This window comes from Saccopteryx leptura, chromosome 8, assembly GCF_036850995.1.
Source record: "Saccopteryx leptura isolate mSacLep1 chromosome 8, mSacLep1_pri_phased_curated, whole genome shotgun sequence".
NCBI lineage: Eukaryota > Metazoa > Chordata > Mammalia > Chiroptera > Emballonuridae > Saccopteryx > Saccopteryx leptura.
This window is the reverse complement of record NC_089510.1, coordinates 42,734,163-42,757,876: the sequence shown is the minus strand read 5'-3', so window position 1 is coordinate 42,757,876 and position 23,714 is coordinate 42,734,163. Positions and strand designations below refer to the sequence as shown.

The 23,714-nt window shown below is 39.6% G+C and overlaps 1 protein-coding gene and 1 non-coding gene across 2 annotated transcripts in view; one reads left to right on the top strand and one right to left on the bottom strand.

Moving 5' to 3' along the window:
- GRAMD1C (GRAM domain containing 1C) overlaps positions 1–23,714 on the bottom strand; it is a 107,909-nt gene that overhangs the window by 63,250 nt on the left and 20,945 nt on the right. The window contains exons 3-6 of the mRNA XM_066347398.1: positions 20,739–20,823; positions 11,724–11,827; positions 11,061–11,156; positions 5,208–5,288 (exon numbers count right to left, since the gene is read on the bottom strand). Of these exons, the coding sequence (XP_066203495.1) occupies positions 5,208–5,288; positions 11,061–11,156; positions 11,724–11,827; positions 20,739–20,823 (366 nt within the window). The remainder of the gene's footprint in view (positions 1–5,207; positions 5,289–11,060; positions 11,157–11,723; positions 11,828–20,738; positions 20,824–23,714) is intronic.
- TRNAD-GUC (transfer RNA aspartic acid (anticodon GUC)) lies at positions 18,826–18,901 on the top strand. The gene has a single exon. It is a non-coding gene; the product is annotated as a tRNA-Asp (tRNA).

Sequence of the window (23,714 nt, the reverse complement as noted above, 5' to 3'; positions counted from 1 at the left end):
TTCTCCTGTGTCCCTTAACCGGGAATCGAACCTGGGACTTCCACATACCAGGCTGACGCTCTACCGCTGAGCCAACAGGCCAGGGCCTGTGAACATGAGATTCTTTTCATTTACTTGTCTTCTTTAATTTCTTTTACAATGTTGATTAGCTTCCAGTATGCATGTTGTACAGCTCTTTCCCTAAAGTTATTCACAAGTATTTTCTTCTTTTTTGATGTTATTGTAAATAAACTGGTTCTTTGTGAGCTTATAGAAATATAATTGATTTTTGTGTTTTCATAATATATTCTTAACCTTGCTGAAAATATTAGTTCTACTAGGTTTTTATTGGCTTCCTTAGAAATATATATACTATAAGAACTATTCTGGCCCTGGCTGGTTAGCTCAGTTGGTTAAGAGCGTCGTCCCAAAGCAACAAAGTTGTGAGTTCGATCCCGAGTCAGGGCACACACAGGAAACAGGCAGTGAAGGCACAACTGAGTGGAACAACAAATAATGCTTCCTTTTCTCCTCTCCTCTCTCTCCCTTCCTCTCTGTCCCTCTGAAAATAAAAAAGAAATGAAGGCCTGGCCAGATAGCTCAGGCGGCGGGAGCATCCTCCCAGAGCTGGAGGCTGTCGGCTGGATTCCCCATTCGGTGTACATACAGCAGCTCCGTGTTCCTGTCGCTCTCTGTCTCCATGATTCTCTCAAAAAAATATAGCTAGTAAACAGATATCGCCTTGGCTGATTGGCTCAGTGGTAGAGTATTGGCCCGGCGTGTGGAAGTCCTGGGTTCTATTCCCAGTCAGGGCACACAGGAGAAGCGACCATTTGCTTCTCCACCCCTCTCCTTTCTCTTTCACTCTCTGTCTTCCCTTCTTGCAGCCATGGCTTGAATGGTTTAAGCAAGCTGAACCCGGGTGCTGAGGATGGCTCCATGGCCCCGCCCCTGTGCTAAAATAGTTCCATTGTTGAGCAATGGAGCGGCAGCTCTATGGGCAGAGCATCCTCAGGTAGAAGGCTTGCGGGAGTCTGTCTCTTTGACTCCCCACCTCACTTAATTTTAAAAATATATATATTGACTATCACAAAGGGTAGATATTAAACAGATATTTATTTATATTTTATATTATATAATTACTTATATATCACATATATATGTCATATGCCAATGGAGATAGTTTTGTTTTTTGGGGTTTTTTTTCCTGAAGCCGGAAACGGGGAGAGACAGTCAGACTCCCACATGCGCCCGACCGGGATCCACCCGGCACGCCCACCAGGGGCAATGCTCTGCCCACCAGGGGGCGATGCTCTGCCCCTCCGGGGCGTTACTCTGCCGCGACCAGAGCCACTCTAGCGCCTGGGGCAGAGGCCAAGGAGCCATCCCCAGCGCCCCGGCCAATCTTTGCTCCAATGGAGCCTTGGCTGCGGGAGGGGAAGAGAGAGACAGAGAGGAAGGAGGGGAGGGGTGGAGAAGCAAATGGGCGCCTCTCCTATGTGCCCTGGCCGGGAATCAAACCCGGGTCCCCCACACGCCAGGCCGACGCTCTACCGCTGAGCCAACCAGCCAGGGCCAGTATTGTTTCTTCACTTTTAAACTAGATGTGTTTTACCTTTATTTTTCTTGCCTAATTTCCCTGAACAGAAGTGGCAAGAAAGGCCACCACTGTCTTATTCCTGATCTTAGGGAGAAAGCATTAGCTTGTCACTATTAAATATATACTGCTCACAAAAATTTGGGGATATTTCAAAATGAATATGAAGTTATAAAATATCCCTAATTTTGTGAGCAGTATTAGCTGTTAGCTTTATCATGTCAAAAAAACTCCTCCTAGTCCTAGTTTTATGTTTGTTTGTTTGTTTGTTTATCAGGAAAGGATGTTGGACTTTGTCAAATACTTTTTCTGCATTGATTGAGATGATCATGTATTTTCTGTCTTCTATTCTACTAAGATAGTGTATTACATTGATTGGTTCTCATATGCTGAATCAACCTTGTATAAATCCCACCTAGCTCCAGCATATAATCTTTTCTGAGGTTGCTGGATCTGGTTTGCCATCATTCTGTTGAGGACTATTTCTATATTCATAGATATAATGAACATAAACATTGTAGTTTTTTTGTGATGTTCTCTGGTTTTGATATTGGTTTTTGTTTTTGTTTTTTTGGTGACAAAGAAAGAGACAGAGAGAGGGACAGATAGGGACAGACAGACAGAAAGGGAGAGAGATGAAAAGCATCGATTCTTTGTCATGGCACTTTAGTTTTTCATTGATTGCTTTCTCATATGTGCCTTGACCGGGGGCTACAGCAGATGGAATGACCCCTTGCTCAAGCCAGCAACCTTGAGCTCAAGTTGGTGAGCCTTGCTCAAACTAGGTAATTCCGCGCTCAAGCTGGCGACCTCGGGGTTTCGAACCTGGGTCCTCCACGCCCCGGTCTGACACTCTATCCACTGCGCCACCGCCTGGTCAGGCTGATATTAATTGTTGACCGCTCATGAATTAACTTGTGTTTCCATGTCCAAACGTTGTTCGGCTCACAAGTTAATGTGTGTTTGCACTTCCATTAGCTATTTCAATTTTTGAAACTCAGGGTAATACAGGATTATTATATTTGTGACTTCGCCTTGAGGGTCAAAGTTCAAAAAAACCCATCCCGTTCTATATTCTCATGCACACTCCTTTTCTTCCCACTCCTCCAAGCATGAGACAGCAAAATTGAAGATACGGTAAACAAAAACAATCAGTGTCGAGCTGTCTATACTTGGACTGTCTTCTAACCGCTCGCAGTTTGAACATACATATCAAGGATATTGTCAAGTTATTCTTTGTCGTGTTCAATCCAACTAGAATGTGTAAAGTGTGTGTTTCAAAAGGAAAGTGCAGTGAAACCAGATATATTTGCAAAACGTTGGGTACCATTACACGTTGGTGATGGCTACACAGTATACCACACCAAAAAAATTACTACAATATATAATAAGTATAAAATATAATATGTAACAGATATGTACAAAGTTTCATTTAAATTCATTATGTATCAATAAAGCATACTGAAGTTTATTTAGATTGTTTCACTTTCATAGACAATTATGAAAAAATAGCTGGTGACATGAGGTAACTTTTGCGTAAAATTGCCGATCAACAATGTGTTAAGGCAATACTGGCCTCACAGAGTGGGAAGAGAAGTCTTTTCTCCTGTTCCACTTTGGGAATACTTTGTGAAGGACTGGTGTCAATTCTACTGTAAACATTTGGCAGAATTCACCAATGAAGCTCTCTGGGCCTGGGCTTGTTTTTGTGTTTAGATTTTTTATTATTAATTCCATCTCTTTCTTGTTATCAGTCTATTCATATTTTCTTTCACTTGAATCAGTTTCAATAGTTTGTGACTTTCCAAGTTTTTGTCCATTTCATTTAGGTTAACTAATTTGTTGGTCAATTTAGCTCAAGGTTTGTCCATCTTGTTGATCTTTTCAAAGAAAGAACTTTTGGTTCTGTTGATTGTTTCTATTTTTCCTTTTTTTTTTTTTTTTTACAGAGACAGAGAGAGGGATAGACAGGGACAGACAGACAGGAACAGAGAGAGATGAGAAGCATCAATCACCAGTTTTTCATTGCGCATTGCAACACCTTAGTTGTTCACTGACTGCTTTCTTATATGTATGTGCCTTGACCACAGGCCTTCAGCAGACCGAGCAACCCCCTGGAGCCAGCGACCTTGGGTTCAAGCTGGTGGACCCTCGTTCAAACCAGATGAGCCTGCGCCCAAGCTGGCGACCTCGGGGTCTCGAACCTGGGTCCTCCACATCCCAGTCCGACGTTCCATCCACTGCGCCCCGCCCGGTCAGGCTATTTTTCCATTCTTTATTTGATTCATTTCTAATCTTTTTTTTTTTAATTTCCTTGCTTCTATTTATTTTTTAGTTTAGTTTGCTCTTCTTTTTCTTCCTTATGGTGGGAAGTTAGGCTATAGATCTGAGATCATTTTTTTTAATGTATGTGTTTATATCAATAGTTATAAATTTCCTTCTAAGTACTGTTTCTCATAAGTTTTTTTTTCTCATAAGTTTTGGTGTATGTGGTTTTGTTTTCATTTAACTCAAAGTATTTTTCTAATTTTCCTTATGGTTTTTTTTTCTTTCACCCATTGGTTATTTAGGAGTATTCTGTTTAATATCTATGTTTTGTGAATTTCCCAAATTTCCTTCTGTTATTGGTTTCAAACTTCATTCCATTATGGTCAGAGAATATATTTTGTATTATTTCAATCCTTTTAAATATATTAAGTCTTGTTTTATTACCTAGCATATGGTGTATTCTGGAGAATGTTCCATGTACACTTGAGAAGGATATACATTCTGTTGATTGGAACGTCCCATAAATGTCTTTTAGTTTTAGTTAGCTTACAGTTTTGTTCAATTTCCTTGTTGATCTTCTGTCTGGTCATTCTGTCCATCAGTGAAAGTGAGGTACTGAAAGCTCCAACTATTTTGTTGAATTATCTATTCCTCCCTTCAACCCTGCCAGTTTTTGTTTCATGTATTTTAAGATTTGTTATTCAGTACCTATAAGTCTGTAACTGTTACAAATTCCAGAAATATTTATCCTTTTATTATTATAAAACATTCTTCCTCATCTCTATTAATTTTTGTCTTAAAGTCTATTTTATCTGCTATTACTACAGTCTAGCTCTCTTTTGATTTTTGTCTGTATGGTATATATTTTTCCATTCTTTTATATTTTATCTTTTTATGCCTTTAATTCTAATTTGTCTTGTATATACAACGTATAGTTAGATCATGTCTTTTCCATTCTGCCTATCTCTGCCTCCTGATTAAAGTGTTAATCCATTTAACAATTTAATGTAATGTCTGCAATTTTGTTATTTTTTCTAAGTGTTGTATCTCTTTTTCTCTTCTATTGTTCCATTACTGTTATGTGTTAAATAGATAGTTGTAGCAAGCCATTTAAATGCCTTTAGTGGTTCTTTTACTATATTTCTAAAGTTATTTTCTTAATGATTACCCTGGGGATAACAATTAATATCTTAAGTCACAACTATAGATTTTGTTTGCTTCAAGTTTCTTCTTGGAATTTAAAGTCTAGTCAAAATCAATTCCAGAATAATGAAAAAAGAATTCTCAACTCACAAACACTGTTCAGGTACACACTGGGCGACTGTTATGATAACAAGTGCCTGTGTCTGGTATGAGCACTTACCTTATCTAATAGTGCATTCTGCCACAATCTAAAGATACTGATGTAACTTCTGTCCCTGGCACCAAAAGACGTAAAGAAAAACTAAAAAGAAAAATAGTATAATTTCAGAGTCATTTTAAAATAGGGGAAAGTATTGTCATGAAGGTTTGCTGGCACTTGTATGGGCAAAGCAAACTAGTAGGTCACCACTGACTTATTTTACATACCATTTTTGTTTAAATTTTTGCTACAATAGATGAAAAACAGATGATTGGTACATGAACAAGGTGTCTTTCAAACTGTATCTTACAGCAGATACATTGTATCAATATTTACTAGGGAAAGGAGCTTGAAATAGGTAGCTATTTATGTTCACTATAGTTTAAATATAAAAATCAATATAAATTTATGAAAAAATTAAATTTTTATTCTAAACTTTGCAAATAGATATTATTTGGTAGCCATTTAAGACTAGTATAAACAAAGAATAAGAAAGAATACAATGGGTTTCAGAGATAGATTATTTTAAGGATCTTTATTTAAAATTATATCATCTTTTACACTCTTCTCAAAAATCTAAAAATATATAATTTCTGTTAATTATAGATATAAAACAGCCATAATAACAATAAACTTTGCTTTGAACGTTGTAGAAGAAAAATAGCATCTTTCAATCTATAAATTCATGTTTGCCTTTAACCCCATTTCTTCTTATGCATTTCAGTGGATTTTGGCCGCACTAAATACAGTTTCTTAGTGTATCATCTTTTCCAATCCACTAGTAAAAGACATTTTAAGAATAAATGCTTATTTTTAGAAATGAGAAAGCTCAGTTCTATGTTTCATTTATTAAAGAAAATGTCAAACTAATAATATTTTGGGTGTTTACATTTTTCATACAGAGATATTAAAGTGCAATTTTCCAATTAGTAATAATTGAAACTTTGCTATATAAAAGTCTCCATAAAGCAAAACTGTGTGTGTGTGTGTGTGTGTGTCAGAGACAGAGAGAGGGACAGACAGGAACAAACAGGAAGGGAGAGAGATGAGAAGCATCAATTCTTCATTGCAGCACCTTTGCTGTTCATTAACTGCTTTCTCATATGTGCCCTGACCAGGGAGCTTAGCAGACTGAGTGACCCCTTGCTCAAGCCAGCAACCATGGGGTAATGTCTATGATCCCACGCTCAAGCCAGCGACCCCGCATTCAAGCTGGTGAGCCCACTCTCAAGCCGGATGAGCCCACGCTCAAGCCTGCAACCTTGGGGTTTCGAACCTGGATCTTCCACATCCCAGTCTAATGTTCTACCCACTGCATCACCACCTGGTCAGGCCATAAAGCATAACTTTTAATATAGCCAGGAGCTCTTCCAAACAAGATTACATACATAACATGTGACCTAATGGTCACTAATTACTGTTCCCTATTTCCTTTTCTTAGACTAAACTTTTTGCTTTTTGGATTGTAATAACCTTACAACCCTGTGTTCAGATATACAGATAAGAAAAAAATCTCCTATTCCTTCTCCTTTCACCACAGTGCTATGCTGAATAATTCCCAGTTCTTAAACTAAATACCTTGCTATCAACATTATCCACTCTTGTATACCACCACCACATTCTGAACTCCTTACCAGTCTCATCTTTCTAGATAATCTATGTAAATTCCCACTTTATTACTTGCTATATATCCAACTTCAAAATTTTATTAATAAATCTTGGTTCAGTAATAGCTTTAATTTGAGAGGAGTTTTGGATAATGACCCTACAAGCTGCGGGGGTACAGAACATATGCTAGAACCTAAAACAACTAAAAGTACCACAATTAACCTTCCTTTTACCGCAGAGTGCATGGAAAGGGCAAATAGAAGTGTAGATGTTTTCCCAGGAGGGTGGAAAAAGAGATCATTGACTCAAAATGGTGAGGCATTTAGGGTCTCTGCAATTAAACTGCCCGCATTCACATCCTGGCTCTGTCATTTCATTCTATGACTTTGGTACACTTTTCTTTTCTTTAGTTTCCTTATCTGCAAAGTGAGAATAATTATAGTAGGATTATTGTGAGATTTAAATGAGAAAATATATGTAAAGACTTAAAACGGTGTCTAGAGCAAGCACGTTATGCAAATGCTGATTGTTCGAATTATTAAAATTAAAATACCTAGATGAGGAGCAGTCACCCAGGAGCTAATTAAGAAGGCGCGGTCAGGCTAGTCACCGCAGCATCATTGGTAACAACAAAACACTGGAAACGAACTACTGGTCAAGTAAATCATGGTAAATCCAATTTCTGAAACACCATACAGCATTTTAATAAACAAAGATAGGTCTATCTCTATGTGCTAACCTGTGACTCCAAGAGATAATGTTAAGTTCATTTTTAAGAAAGAAGAACTGAAGAACAGCATGTATAAAATAGTGTTTACTTTTTTAAAATATTTTATTTATTGATTTTTAGAGAGAGAGAGAGAAGGGGGAGGAGCAGGAAGCATCAACTCCCATATGTGCCTTGACCAGGCAAGCCCAAGGTTTCGAACCGGCAACCTCAGTGTTCCAGGTTGACGCTTTATCCCACTGCGCCACCACAGGTCAGGCAATAGTATTTACTTTAAACAAAGCAAAACTATGCCGTTATACATACACATAGATGTATGTATAAACAAAAGAAGGTCTAAAAGGTCTGAAAACATACATATCAAACTGATAACAGTGTTCTCTAAAAACAAAGCAATAGGATTGCGAATTATAGGCATGAAAAGAAGATGTTTAAGAATCGTCTGATGATTTTTTAAGCAATACAGGACATCTATGTGGTTGAGGAGTGGCAGAGAAGATGATGTATTAATTGTACAATTAAGAGTAACTTTTAAAATGGTGACCTGGAATGCTGAGGTTGCTGGTTTGAAATCCTGGGCTTGCCTGGTCAAGGCACATATGAGAACCAAGCAATGAACAACTAAAGTGAAGCAACTATGAGTTAATGCTCCCCTCTCTCTCTCTCTCTCTCTCTCTTTCTCTCTCTCTTTCTCTTTCTCTCTCTGAAAAATAAATAAATAAAATATTTTAAGAAGTAAAATAATTTTTTTTAATGCCCTGGCCAGATAGAGCATCATCCCAAAGCGCAGAGGTTGCCAGTTCGATCCCCGGTCAGGGCACATGAAGGAACAGCTCAATGTTCCTCTCTCTCTCTCTCTCTCTCTCTCTCTCTCTCTCTCTCTCTCCCCTCCCCCTTACTCTCACACTGAAATCAGTAAATTTAAAAAAAAAATTTTAGGGCCCTGGCCGGTTGGCTCAGCGGTAGAGCGTCGGCCTGGCGTGCGGGGGACCCAGGTTCGATTCCCGGCCAGGGCACATAGGAGAAGCGCCCATTTGCTTCTCCACCCCCCTCCCTTCCTTCCTCTCTGTCTCTCTCTTCCCCTCCCGCAGCCAAGGCTCCATTGGAGCAAAGATGGCCCGGGCGCTGGGGATGGCTCCTTGGCCTCTGCCCCAGGCGCTGGAGTGGCTCTGGTTGCGACAGAGCGACGCCCCGGAGGGGCAGAGCATCGCCCCCTGGTGGGCAGAGCGTTGCCCCTGGTGGGCGTGCCGGGTGGATCCCGGTTGGGCACATGCGGGAGTCTGTCTGACTGTCTCTCCCCGTTTCCAGCTTCAGAAAAAGACAAAAAAAAAAAAAAAATTAAAAAAAAAAATTTTTTTAAAGAGTAACTTTATTTTAGCTCTTCTGCCCTTCCTGAACAGTTCAGCCATGGATAGGACAGAGTGAAGTAGGCATCCATGCTAGAGGTGAGGATAGGGGGAGAAGATTCAGTAGCCCAAAGCAGGGTGGTGGACCAGAAAAGAATGTGAAGGTTGCCCTGAGCAGAGAGTCAGAGCCCGAGTGAGTACCGGGGCCTCCACACACAGAAGTGACCTGGAACACGGTGTCAGAGCAAGAACAGGGTGAGAGGCGTAAGTCACAGCCCCTGGAGGGTGACCACGTAAATGAGTAGCCTGGCATGAGTGTCAAAGCCCAAGCATGATGAAGAGTGTGGCCATGCCTGGTGCGGCCAGCAGACATGCCGGAGCCAGAGTGCTGAGGGCAGCATGGTGGATGGGGTCCCGGAGGGCGGTTTCGGGCTGGGGAGCCAGAGCCTGAGTAGGGTGAGAAGGGTAACCAAACAAAGTGACAGACCGGCACAGAATGTCAGAGCACAAGCAGGAAATGGAAGGCATCCCTGTGGAGGGGTGACCTGGCACAGGGCAAAATGAACACAGGGGCGATGCTTGGCACGGGTGTCAGCGCAAGCGGGGTGAGGAGAGCTTTTACGGTGGGAGACCTATGTTGTGATGGGGTGAGCTGCAGCCTGACTTCAAGTGTCAGAAACCGAGACAGGTGAAAGGGCATCCACGTGGCAGAGCACTGGCGAAGGAGGTGAAGACTGGTTATGTACAGGCCAGATAATATCGAATAAGTAAATATATTAAGGATAGTGCGAGCCTAGTTTCTCATGGTCAGGGAAGGGAGTTACAAATATAAAAGGGAAAAAAACAAAAGTGAATCCTGTGGTGTTGGGTAAAAATTAGAGGTATTGGTGTGAATTTGTAGTTTATGGTAGATAGGCAGATAGATAGATAAGTAGATAGATAAACATTGATGTAGAACCCAAACATTGGGTATATTGTGTATATTATGTATATGGGTGCATAATTATATATACATTATATATACCCTGTTCTGTCCACTTAGAGTTCTCAGGAACAGTGACATCCTAATCACAATGAACATACTGGCTTCTAAATATCACTCGCCCTTAAAATAAACCAGGACTTTTTAGAGAAATGATTGATCACAAGACAGTTGAGTTCGTGCTTCTCATCTCTCTCCCTTCCTGTCTGTCTGTCTCACTCTCTCAAGCTAAAAAATAAAATAGAATAAATAATTAAATTTAAAAATGGCAGTTAAAAAAAAAATCACTATCCTAAAACAATATAATGATTATGTGTTTTCTTGTATGCTACCCAAATCTCTATTCAACAGACTCATTTGTTTTTATTAGTTGTTACTGTGCATAAAATACAATTTTGGAATTATTAACGTTACATATTAAAAATAATAAGGATGTTTTGCTAATGCTCACCCTATCTACTTCTTTTATTTATTTAATTTTTAGCCGGAGAGACAGAGACAGAGACAGACAGACAAACAGGAAGGAAGAGAGATGAGAAGAATCAACTCATAGTTGCGTCACTCTTAGTTATTCATTGATTGCTTTCTTTATGTGCCTTGACCGGAGGGCTCCAGCTGAGCCAGTGACCCCTTGCTCAAGCCAGCGACTTTGGCTCAAGCCAGCAACCATGGGATCGTGTCTATGATCCTACGCTCAAACTGGCGACCCTGTGGTCAAGCTGGTAAGCCTGCACTCAAGCTCAGTGAGCCCACACTCGAACTGGTGACCTCAGCATCCCAGGTCGACGCTCTGTCCACTGTGCCACCACCGGTCCGGCTCTACTTCTTATAACAAAGAAATGATAAATATGGGAGAAACTTCTCCTTAAACTATTATGTACAAAAACTGTTAGCAATCATTTAAAGTTAATCATCATAGCCTTTTTCTAAAGTTAATCATCATAGAGAGGTGTGTTGTAGAAGTGGGCACCTGAAATCTGTATAATTCTGTTAGACAGTGTCACCCCAATATACCTCAATTAAAGAGTAAAAACAAAGTTAATCATCAATAAGTATTTAAGTATACATAAATCTAATATGAAATTCAATGTATCTTAATTAGAGATTCCTAAAACCAAAGAAGAATTGTTAATACTCTCAACACGGATAATCAGTACGAGGCAGATTTTCTCCACATTATGCAATAAAGCAAAGGTAGAAAAGTTTTTCACCTTTTCACCCTCTGTCGTGATCTGGATAGCATTTGGGATGAGTCGAGCAGTTTTCTCCTTGGTTATAAAGGTTATATTCTTTAAAGCAATAGAAATCTAAATACACAAGAGAATGAAAAATTGCAAAATAGATTTTTTTTCATAATACATATAACACAAAATACCAAGTAGTACTTCAATCTAATCTAGACTAGAAAAACCTAAAAGAGTTAATAATACTAATTACATGCTTGCTTTCTCTGAAGAGAAACAGGGTAAGCAGTCAGACATTCCTCCCTTCAGTAATTCCCCACATCAGCTCCTCTCTCTAACATTAGGATGAAGTAGAAAAGACACGTGGGTGTTCATGTTCTACTTTAAAACACACACAAACACACACACAAATTGAGACAGTCTATTACATAAGACAATTTTGGCAGTGAAAAGGAGATATAGTCAAGCTTTTTCAATCTGAAAGCTTTCTCTGACTATATTACATATATTACAAAAGAAACTCAACATGTTAAGGAAATATATTATACACTTCTAGAATATATACAAGTATAGACATACAAATATATATAAATTTACTTTAGAATCCAAAGTACATTGCTTTTAAGAGGATAGTACACATTTCTATCTATGCAATTATTTGTATCAACAAATCAAATCAAAATGTCTTACTGAAGTTTCCCATCTGAAGATGTTGCTATGGAAACATAGCCAGTTCTCTGAAAGGTATAGTCGTCCCTGAAGCAAAATGTCCCTTTGAAGAGCACAAGCATAATCTACACACACAAAAATAAGTAGTTTAGCCACAAAAACATGGCAACTTAATAAATCTTATACTACTTTAATACATTGGAAGTCATCACTCTTTGTTCATTAGTTCATTCATTTACTCATTCATTCATTCATTCAATTCACTCATTCATATTCTTAGTGCACCATACACCAGAAAAGGACCTTGCCCTCAAGGAACACAGTCTAAAGGAGAAGGCATACAATAAACAATAAATCTATAAGTATAATGACCAAAGTGTAGAGAAAGCTATGAGAGAATATAACAAGGCATACATTGGTATGGAGGACAGGACAGGGAGAAAGTATATCAGGAAGTTTTTTAGAAAAAGTAACCTTTAAACTGAGTTCTAAAGATCAATAAAGGTTCAGCGCTAGACCATGAGGGAACATAACATGCAAAGGCCCCATGGTAGAAACACAGCACATTTAAGCAGCTGTACAAAGAGAGATCTCTGGCCCAGAGAAGCTGGAGAAGCTAGATCACATAAAGCAGTGGTCCCCAACCTTTTCTGGGCCACGGACCAGTTTAATGTCAGAAAATATTTTCATGGACTGGTCTTTAGGGTGGGACGGATAAATGTATCACGGGACCGAGACAAGCGTCAAGAGTGAGTCTTAGACAGAGGTAACAGAGGGAATCTAGTCATTTTTAAAAAATAAAGGCCCTGGCCGGTTGGCTCAGCGGTAGAGCATCAGCCTGGCGTGCGGGGGACCCTGATTCGATTCCCGGCCAGGGCACATAGGAGAAGCGCCCATTTGCTTCTCCAATACCCCCCCCCCCTTCCTCTCTGTCTCTCTCTTCCCCTCCCGCAGCTGAGGCTCCATTGGAGCAAAGATGGCCTGGGCGCTGGGGATGGCCTTGGCCTCTGCCCCAGGCGCTAGAGTGGCTCTGGTCTCGGCACAGCAACGCCCCGGAGGGGCAGAGCATCGCCCCCTGGTGGGCAGAGCGTCGCCCCTGGTGGGCGTTGCGGGTGGATCCTGGTCGGGTGCATGCGGGAGTCTGTCTGGCTGTCTCTCCCTGTTTCCAGCTTCAGAAAAAATACAAAAAATAAAAATTAAAAAAAATTAAAAAATAAAATAAAATAAAAATAAACATCAGGCCCTGGCCGGCTGGCTCAGTGGTAGAGTGTCGACCTGGTGTGCAGGAGTCCCGGGTTCAATTCCCAGCCAGGGCACACAGGAGAAGTGCCCATCTGCTTCTCCACCCCTGCCCCTCTCCTTCCTCTCTCTCTCTTCCCCTCCTGCAGCCAAGGCTCTATTGGAGCAAAGTTGGCCCAGGCACTGAGGATGGCTCTGTGGCCTCTGCCTCAGGAGCTAGAATGGCTCTGTTGCAACAGAGCAACGCCCCAGATAGGCAGAGCATTGCCCCCTGCTGGGCATGCCGGGTGGATCCTGGTCAGGCGCATGCGGGAGTCTGTCTGACTGCCTCCTCATTTCCAACTTCGGAAAAATACAAAAAAATACAATAAATAAATAAAACATCATGCACACTTAAATATAAATAAAACGGAAATAATGTAAGTTATTTATTCTTTCTCTGCGGACTGGTACCAAATGGCCCACGGACTGGTAGTGGTCCGCGGCCCGGGGGTTGGGGACCACTGATGTAAGGTGTCTCAGGCCATGGTAAGCTGTGGACTTGATGAGAAGCTACTGATGGGTTTTAAGTGGAAGGTCCATAATCACTTGTATATATATATATTTTTTAATTTTTATTTATTGATTTTAGTGAGAGAGAAAGGTCAAGAGAGAGAGAACACATCAATCTGTTCTTGTATGTGCCCTGGCCGGAGATCAGACCGGCAACCTCTGCACTTTGGAACAATGCTCTAACCCACTGAGCCATCTGACCAGGACTCATCACTTGTATCTTATTAAGAGACCACCTTATTCACACCGTGAGTATGGACTCAGATCAATCAGTTGGAAATCCAGGGGGAAAGTGATGGTGGCTCAGACCAGGAGCTGACAGTATTAAAAGAAAGAAGCAGGTAGATTCAAAGAGACTCAGAGGTAGATGGGAAATGGTTGATTCATTAGATGTGGGACAGAAGTGAAAGAGTGAACAAGGATAACTCCAAAAGTTGTGTATGTGTGCATGTCAATTTTTTTGTTTGTTTGTTTTCAAGTTGATTCTCTTCACCTCAGCACTAAAATCCAGCCAAATCAAGAGCGTGCTGATAAATGCCACTATCAACAAGTTAATGCCATGCTTCTAAGATTAAGATCTGACTCTTTGGCATGAAAACAGTATTGCTAAATTATCAAAAATACAAGATATAAAGGACTGCTTTGAGGAGACTAAGTTAAGCTGATAAATTTTAAAACTATATACAGCGATTAGCAATTTTAGAAAAAAGTTATTACAAAACTCAAAATATTTAAATTTAGTTATGTTAAAATTAGAAGCAACTACTGCAAACTGAGCAAAGTAATGCACTCTTACAAAATGCTTCCTTCAGCAAAACAAAACTGAGAAGCTACCAAACAAAAAATCCTTGTCAATAATTAAACAGATTAAGTTACTCATTTATGAGTAGGCATCTCTAAAACAGGGACTAGGCTAAAGGTCACCTTGAGGTGTCCTGAAATCTTTATCTAAACTACTGAAACATTTTTTAAAAATTTAATGCTTCTCAAATTTCACATCAGTAATATCTGGCAGACTTATTAGATTGCTCAATCCTTTCCCCAGAGTTTCTGATTAAATGTCTGGGGTGGGGTGAAGAGTTTGCATGTTCGCATGTTAAACAAGCTCCCTGGTAATGCCAACATTGCTGGTCTGTGGACCACACTATGAGGACCACTGCATTTATATTAAATATGTTCAAAGCGACCCTGGCCGGTTGGCTCAGCGGTACAGCGTCGGCCTGGTGTGCAGGGGACCCAGGTTCGATTCCTGGGCAGGGCACACAGGAGAAGCGCCCATTTGCTTCTCCACCCCCCCCCCCTTCCTCTCTGTCTCTCTCTTCCCCTCCCGCAGCCAAGGCTCCATTGGAGCAAAGATGGCCCGGGCGCTGGGGATGGCTCCTTGGCCTCTGCCCCAGGCGCTAGAGTGGCTCTGGTCGGGCAGAGCGACGCCCCCGGAGGGGCAGAGCATCACCCCCTGGTGGGCAGAGCATCGCCCCTAGTGGGCGTGCCGGGTGGATCCTGGTCGGGCGCATGCGGGAGTCTGTCTGACTGTCTCTCCCGTTTCCAGCTTCAGAAAAATGCAAAAAAAATAAAAAAAATTTAAAAAATGTTCAAAGCTACGGTAACCAACTGGATTATTTTAACTGAAGACTAATATAGATTGACAGTCTTTTTTCAGTGGGTTAAAAAAATGGTTTCCTAAAAACAGGTGTATTTTATTTTAAGGAACTTATTCCTTGATAAAATAGCAATATAGCCTATGCAAGTAATGAACAAAAATTTTTAAAAGCTAAGAGATTTTACTTTTTTTACTGCCAATTTTCCTACTGATAAACAAGCATGTAATTAGCATTTCAGAAAGCAATATTCTACCTGATTTGAGTCATGTTAATAATCTGATTCATATAAAATGGAATAAGAAAGTACTGTTTATCAAAAAAAGATTTTATAAATTTTATAACTTTAAATTTGCTTATTAGAAAGTTAGAATAAAATTAAGCAAATTCAATAAGCAATATATGTCAGTTTGATACAGGTGTTATATCAACTTTATCACATGATCAATTTTGGAACCGTTGAATGGCTCCAACGCAAAGATTATTTTAATAACTAAAATATAACAATGGATATATTGGAAATATGTACAAAATGTTACGGGAATACAGGTGGAGTGAACTACATATTTCTAAAGTAAACTGGCATAGTAAGTAGTATGCCCGTATTTAAATATAAATAAGATGTACTATTTAGTTTTATCAAAAAATTTAGGCATATCTATCCATAACAGAGATGACAGTGAATTAAGAGAATGTTATTATTATTTACAGCAAAATGGTGGGATCTTGATAACATTATAAGGAGTGAAATAAGTAAATCAGAAAAAAACAAGAACTACATGATTCCATACATTGGTGGAACATAAAAATGAGACTAAGAGACATGGACAAGAGTGTGGTGGTTACCAAGGGTGGGGGGAGGGAGGACATGGGAGGGAGGGAGGGAGAGAGTTAGGGGGAGGGGGAGGGGCACAGAGAACTAGATAGAGGGAGGCGGAGGACAGTCTGACTTTGGGCGAGGGGTTTGCAACATAATTTAATGACAAAATAACCTAGACATGTTTTCTTTGAATATATGTACCCTGATTTATTAATGTCATCCCATTACCATTAATAAATTTATTATAAAAAAAAAAAAGAGAATGTTATTATTTAAATAATCATTCAAGAAATATAGATCCAAAAGTATTCTTTCTAGCAGCATTTTTGGGGAGCTCAATAATACAATATAAACACTGCTGAACAAAGCCCTTAGAACAACATTTTTAAGATTGTTTTCAGATTTAGTATTTAAATTACAAAAGATAACCTTTCTTATTTTTTTACTTTACGTTTTTCATTATTTTGTTATTTTGTTTTCTTTTAATAGGAGACAATTATAAGGGTAAATACAAATTGGAAAAGAAAAAAATTAATTTTCCCTGCTGCAAAACCTGAATAAGGACCCCATTCTCTTTTATTATAGCTTTTTTTTTTTAAGAAAACTTGTATATCCTTTCTCAGCTCCTTTGAGATGTGTGTGAATCTTTTTAAAAGCAAAATAATCCTCTCGAACTATTCATTGAAAGACTAACTTTTCTCCATTGAATGTGCACAATATTTGTATGAATTTTTACATGGGCTTTTTTGTTGTTGTTGTTCCATTAATCTAAGTATCTATCCTTTGGCATATCTCATACTGTCTTTTTTCTTTTCTTTTTTTTTTTTTTTTTTTGTATTTTTCCGAAGCTAGAAACGGGGAGAGACAGTCAGACAGACTCCCGCATGCGCCCGACTGGGATCCACCCGGCACGCCCACCAGGGGCAACGCTCTGCCCCTCCGGGGGTCGGTCTGTTGCGACCAGAGCCACTCTAGCGCCTGGGGCAGAGGCCAAGGAGCCATCCCCAGTGCCCAGGCCATCTTTGCTTCAATGGAGCCTCGCTGCGGGAGGGGAAGAGAGAGACAGAGAGGAAGGAGAGGGGGAGGGGTGGAGAAGCAAATGGGCGCTTCTCCTGTGTGCCCTGGCCGGGAATCGAACCCGGGACCCCTTGCACACCAGGCAGACGCTCTACCACTGAGCCAACCGGCCAGGGCCTCTCATACTGTCTTGATTATACCAGCTTCATAATAAGTCTTGAAATCAAGTAATGTGTATCCTCCAGCTTTGTCCTTCTTTTTCAGAATTGTTTTGGCTATTCTCATTTTTATTTTGCTTTTCCATACCAATTTTAGAATCAGCTTGTTAATATCTATGAAAAAACTTGCTGGGATTTTCAATTGAGGGAATTGAGATCAAAACAATATTGAGTCTTCTGATCCGTAAACATTTATTGGATCTTCAGTCTTCTACTATCGATGTTTTACAGTTATCAGCATAGAGAGCCAGCACGTGTGTTAGATTTATACCCAAGCACTTCATTATTGGGAGGTTCTGACGTAAATGGTATTTGTAAATTTAAATTCCAATTGTTTACTGCCAATATATATTAATATAATTTTTTCTTTTACCTTCAATTAACTTTCAATCCTGTGACCTTACTAAATTCACTCGTTAAATCCAAATTACCTGAAATTTAGTGACCTTATCTGAGATTTTCTACATAAAAAGCAAATATACACACTAAAAAAATCTAGAAATCTATCCACAAAATGCCAAAATTATCCATATGTGGTAGTATTCCCCAATGATTTAATATTTTCTCTATACTTTTCTGTATGGCTTTAATGTTTTATACATCATTGTGTCATTAGGTTAATTTCTTTCAATAAAGCAATAATGAGTATGATACACTTATAAAGCTTTCCACAAAAAAATATTTGATTGCACGTGACAAACTGTCAAGAAACATTTGCAACATACATGAAAAATACCTAATTTTTTAACATCTAACAAGCTACTTCAAATTAAGAAAAAGACAAATAACCACTCTAAAAATGAGCAAAGTTTATGAAGAGAAAGATTCACAGAAAAAGAAATACAAATGGCTTATAACATATAAAAAATCTTCAACCTCCTAATGATTAAAGAAATACATATTTAAACAATGATTATTACCATTTCTATCTACTACATTTTGCTAAAGCAAAGTTCCTGAGGTGTGTGGCAAAACAGGTACTTACAAACACTGTTGATGATAAAAATTGGTGTAACCATTTTAGAGGATAAGTTGGCAACAGTAAATTTTTTAAATGCTCATTATCTGTTTGCCACAATTCTACTTCATGGTAGTAGTTATCCTACAATGTGTGCACAGGTATCATAAAACAAATGTACAAGAAGATTCAATGTAACATTATGGTAATAACAAAAAACAGGAAGTGGTGCAGTGGATAGAGTGGTAGCCTGGGGTGCTGAGGACCCAGGTTTGAAATCCCGAGGTTGCTGGCTTGAGCACAGGCTCATCCGGCTTGAGCATGGGCTCACCAACTTGAGCACGAACGGGGTTGCCAGCTTGAGCATCACAGACATGACCCCATGGTCACTGGCTTGAAGCCCCTGGTCACTGGCTAGAGCAAGGGGTCACTGGCTCAGTTGGAGCGCCCTGGTCAAGGCAGATATGTGAAAGTAATCAATGAACAACTATGATGCCTCACTATGAGGAGCTGATGCTTCTCATCTCTCTCCCTTCCTGTCTTCTATCCCTATCTCTCTCTCTCTCTCTCTCTGTGTCTCTCTCAATCTCTCTCTCACTAAAAAAAAAAAAAGACCGGAAGCAATCAAAATTTCCATCAATGGGGGTTTGTTAAATTAATTATGGTACAAAATTCATTCAACTGAATGAATTTTAATTTTAATATTAAACAACATTAAAAGGCCCTGGCTGGTTGGCTCAGTGGTAGAGCGTCGGCCTGTCGTGCAGAAGTCCTGGGTTCGATTCCCGGCCAGGGCATACAGGAGAAGCGCCCATTTGCTTCTCCACCCCTCCCCCTCTCCTTCCTCTTTGTCTCTCTCTTCCCCTCCCTCAGCGAAGCTCCTTTGGAGCAAAGATGGCCTGGCGCTGGGGATGACTCCTTGGCCTCTGCCCCAGGCGCTAGAGTGGCTCTGGTCGCAGCAGAACGATGCCCCAGAGGGGCAGAGCGTCGCCCCCTGGTGGGCGTGCAGGGTGGATCCCTGTCGGGCGCATGCGGGAGAGTGTCTGACTGTCTCTCCCTGTTTCCAGCTTCAGAAAAATACAAAAAAAAAAAGCAACATTAAAAGAATGAAGTGAATCCATAAGCAGTGCTAATAGAAAAAGCTCTAAACAAGATTCAAACAGTAAGCACAGTGTGCTTACATTTAAATTCTCTTAGGGATATATATATATATTCCCCTGTAAATACATACAGAAGTATCTGGAAATAAACATAAGAAATTACTAAAAGTGGTTATCACCCAGGAAGAATATTGGAGTGATCGTCATTGGAAGACATTCATGAGAATGTATTACTTTTAGATGGTCTTAAAGTTGCTTTAATTCATTATTATGATTTTTTTAAATACTGGGATTTAAAATATTTAGCTATCTAGAAATTCATTTACGTTGTATTGAATACAGCCCAATAGTATTAGAAATCTGAGAACTTTCTATGGATAAAATAAGGAAAATACATACTAAAACTGAAACATAGTTCTATATTTTGACTGTAAAGTATCTATATTATGCTTATATTAAAAATAAAGTACTTTTGTAATAAAAATGACTAAATTTCTCTTCTTAAAAATCTCTTTTCAAAAAAGTTATCTGAACCCTGGCCGGTTGGCTCAGTGGTAGAGTGCTGGCCTGGCGTGCAGAGGTCCTGGGTTCAATTCCCGGCCAGGGCACACAGGAGAGGCGCCCATCTGCTTCTCCACCCCTCCCCCTCTCCTTCCTCTCTGTCTCTCTCTTCCCCTCCCGCAGCCGAGGCTCCATTGGAGCCAAGATGGCCCGGGCGCTGGGGATGGCTCCTTGGCCTCTGCCCCAGGTGCTAGAGTGGCTCTGGTCGCAACAGAGCGACACCCCGGAGGGGCAGAGCATCGCCCCCTGGTGGGCAGAGCTTCGCCCCTGGTGGATCCCAGTCGGGTGCATGCGGGAGTCTGTCTGACTGTCTCTCCCCGTTTCCAGCTTCAGAAAAAAAAAAAAAGCTATCTGAGTCTGACCTGTGGTGGCGCAGTGGATAAAGCATCGACCTGGAATGCTGAGGTTGCCTGTTTGAATCCCCAGGCTTGCATGGTCAAGGCACATATGAGAAGCAACTACTTCTTGCTCTCCCCTCTAGTTTCTCTCTCTTTCTCTCCTCTCTCTAAAATCAATAAATAAAATCTTTTTTTAAATTAAATATAATTTTTAAAAAACTTATCTGAAAGATTACATCAGTAATGGTACAGCCTTAAAAAAACTTTATAAGATTGCTCTATAATCTGTTAAGGAGTATCTTTTATCTGAGAAAAAACAATATATATTGAACATCAAATTTAAATTTTCATTAGAAAACTATTTGAAACAAGTACTAGTAGAAATCGTGACAAGTCATTTCTTTTTAGTTCTATTTTCTTAGCCAGTCTTTAATATTTTTATAAGTCAGAAATCCCAAATTATAATTTAGTTTTACATTGTACAATTATGAATAATAACATACTACTTATACTGAAGAATATTTTCTGTCTAGCACAAAGGCAGAAATTTTCTACAGTATTGTCACTCATCAGTTTTATTTTGATAATAAAGAGTAAAATGCTTTTTTATTTTTGCAAATTCCTATCTTTTTTACCTGCTAACAGCTTCTCTGTATCAGGTAGATGTATGAACTGTCTTTTGTATTCCTCATTCCTGTCTTTATAAGTAGAACTTGAAATCTGCAACAATAAAAATATTAAATATTTGTTTACTTATAATCTTCAGTAAATGAACTAAGATGTAGCATCTTAAAAGATAAAATATGCTTTTATGCAATATTTTGTACATCTTTGTATGAAACACCACATAAAGAAACATTTCATAAAACCCCAAAAGGAAGCAAAGGAAGCTACCAACATGGTGGAGTGAGGAGTTTGGCAAATCCTCTCTGCAGAAGCAAATTTATAGCTGGGAAAAAAAACCTATCAAAAACAATCACCTCAAATTATGGAAAGTTGACCAAAAGCATAAAATATACTGAGAAATATTTGTTCATGAAATTCTATTGAACTTGGAAACAGCAGAAGTCTGTGGCACTGTTCCCTCGACCAGCTCCCATTAATCTTCCTCCCCTATCAGTTGAGTCAGTATGGTAATTCTACACGGGTGAAACAGGCCATGACAACTAGCAGCTTTGCTGAGAGAGCAGACTGAGCTGATTCAGAGCGAAGAGCAGAAAAATCTATGCCCAGAAATGAAATGGGAAATTCTGAATCTATCCAAGTGAGTGTGAAATTGCAGTTGCAATGTGGGGAAGAGACAAGCAGACTAACAGATTAGCGGGGACATAACGAAGAGATCTTGGAGGGGAGACAGCCATAGATGGACTTGATAAATAGTCAGCGTATCCCTTGCTGAACAGAGGCTGTATGCATATGTAGCAGAGACTAGAGAGATTCCAAACTATCCAGACATACTTATTGTGTATAAGTCTCAGGGGAACATAAAAACTGATATAAACTTGAAAAGGGCCAGAACTTTGAATGCTTTCCCAATCTACACACAGATTTGTGAGCAGACGGGAAAAGTCTTACTTGCTCTATGAATTTGAGCACAATCTTTGGCCAATTACTGGTTACTATAAAAGGTGACTGCCTGGCCTGTGGGGGCGCAGTATATAGAACATCGAGGTCACCGGTTCGAAACCCTGAACTTGCCTGGTCAAGGCATGTATGACAAGCAATCAACCAATGAACAGCTAAAGTGAAGCAACTATGAGTTGATACTTCTCACTCTCTGTCCTTCCCTCTACTGTCTTTGTAAAATCAACAAATAGAATCATAAAAAAACGGGGAGGGGGGAGGTGACCACTAAGAAGCCATCCTTAAAAATAACAACAACAATAATAAACAGAGCAGAAATACTTGTTCCCACATGACACAGGACAAACTGATTTCACAGTTACACTTAGGAAAATTATTAAACAAAAATCAGCAATGACAAGCTTTAGGGACAGAAAAGATGCTATCAGAATCCATATCTGGTACAATATATTGTATATATTATCTAAATTGTACAATTATCAAAAAATTATAAAACATACACAAAAAGCAGAAAATGAGACTCATAAAAAGGAAAGAAAAAAAACTGGCAATAGACTCTTTCAGGATCCCCAGATACTAGATTTTGCAGACAAAATCATCAAAGCAATTATATGTTCAAAGAACTAAAAGGAAACATGCTTAAAGAAACAAAGGAAAGTATGACAACAATGACTTCACAAGTACAGCATTTCAACAAGTAAATTTTTTAAAAATTCTTTAAGAAAATAAAAGGACAGCCTCACCAGGTGGTGGTTCAATAGATAGAGCATCAGCCTGGGATACTGAGAACTCAGGTTTGAAACACCAAGGTCACCAGCTTGAGCATAGGATCATAGACAGGATCCCAGGGTCACTGGCTTGAGCAAGGGGTCACTGGCTTGGCTGGAGCCTCCAGTCAAGGCATATACATCTCTGGCTTGAGCCCAACGTCACTGGCTTGAGCAAGGGGTCACTGGCTTGGCTGAAGCCCCCAGTCAAGGCACATATTAGATGCAATCAATGAACAACTAAGGTGATGCAACTATGAGTTGATGCTCATCTCCCTTCCTGTCTGTATCTGTCCTGTCTCTCTCTCTCTCTCTTCTCTCTCTCTTGCTAAAAAAAGAAAAGAAAAGAAAGAAGGGGGAAAGAGGAACAAAAAGGATATAAAACAGAGAAAACAAATAGCAAAATGGCTACTCACAAATGCAACCATATTATCACTACATTAAATATAAATGAACTAAACACAGAGTTGTTTACAATAGACACACCCTAGATCTAAAAACACAAAGAGGCTGAAAGTGAAAGAATGGAAAGATATACCATACAAACAATAACCACAGAGAACTTGAGTGGCCGCTGTATTACTATTAGCTGAAATAGACTTTAAGACAAAAAAATATAATAGGACACTAAGATATATTCATAATAATTAAAAGATCAATAAATGAGAAAGATACAATTTTAAATGTATACACAAAGCCCCAAAATACACAAAGCAAAAATCGCCATGACACAACTGAAAACCCATTCAATATAATTTAGAGACATCACTAACCTATTCTCAAGAATTGATAGAGCCTGACCAGGCAGTGGCGCAGTGGATAGAGCATCGGAATGGGATGCAGAGGAACTAAGTTGGAGACCCCGAGGTCGCCAGCTTGAGCGCGGGCTCATCTGGTTTGAGCAAAGCTCAGCAGCTTGGAACCAAGGTTGCTGGCTCAAGCAAGGGGTTACTCAGTCTGCTGTAGCCCCCTGGTCAAGGCACATGTGAAAAAGCACTTAATGAACAACTAAGGTGTCTCGCAATGAAAAACTAATAATTGATGCTTCTCATCTCTCTCCTTCCTGTCTGTCTGTCCCTATCTATCCCTCTCTCTGACTCTCTCTCTGTCTCTGTAAAAAAAAAAAAAAAAAAATTGATAGAATGACTAGACAGAAAATCAGCAAGGATATTGAAGACTTTAACAGCAGTATCCAGCCATTTGCAACAACTACCTTAAGGACATTTGCTAAGTGAAATAAAGACAAATACTGGGTAGTAT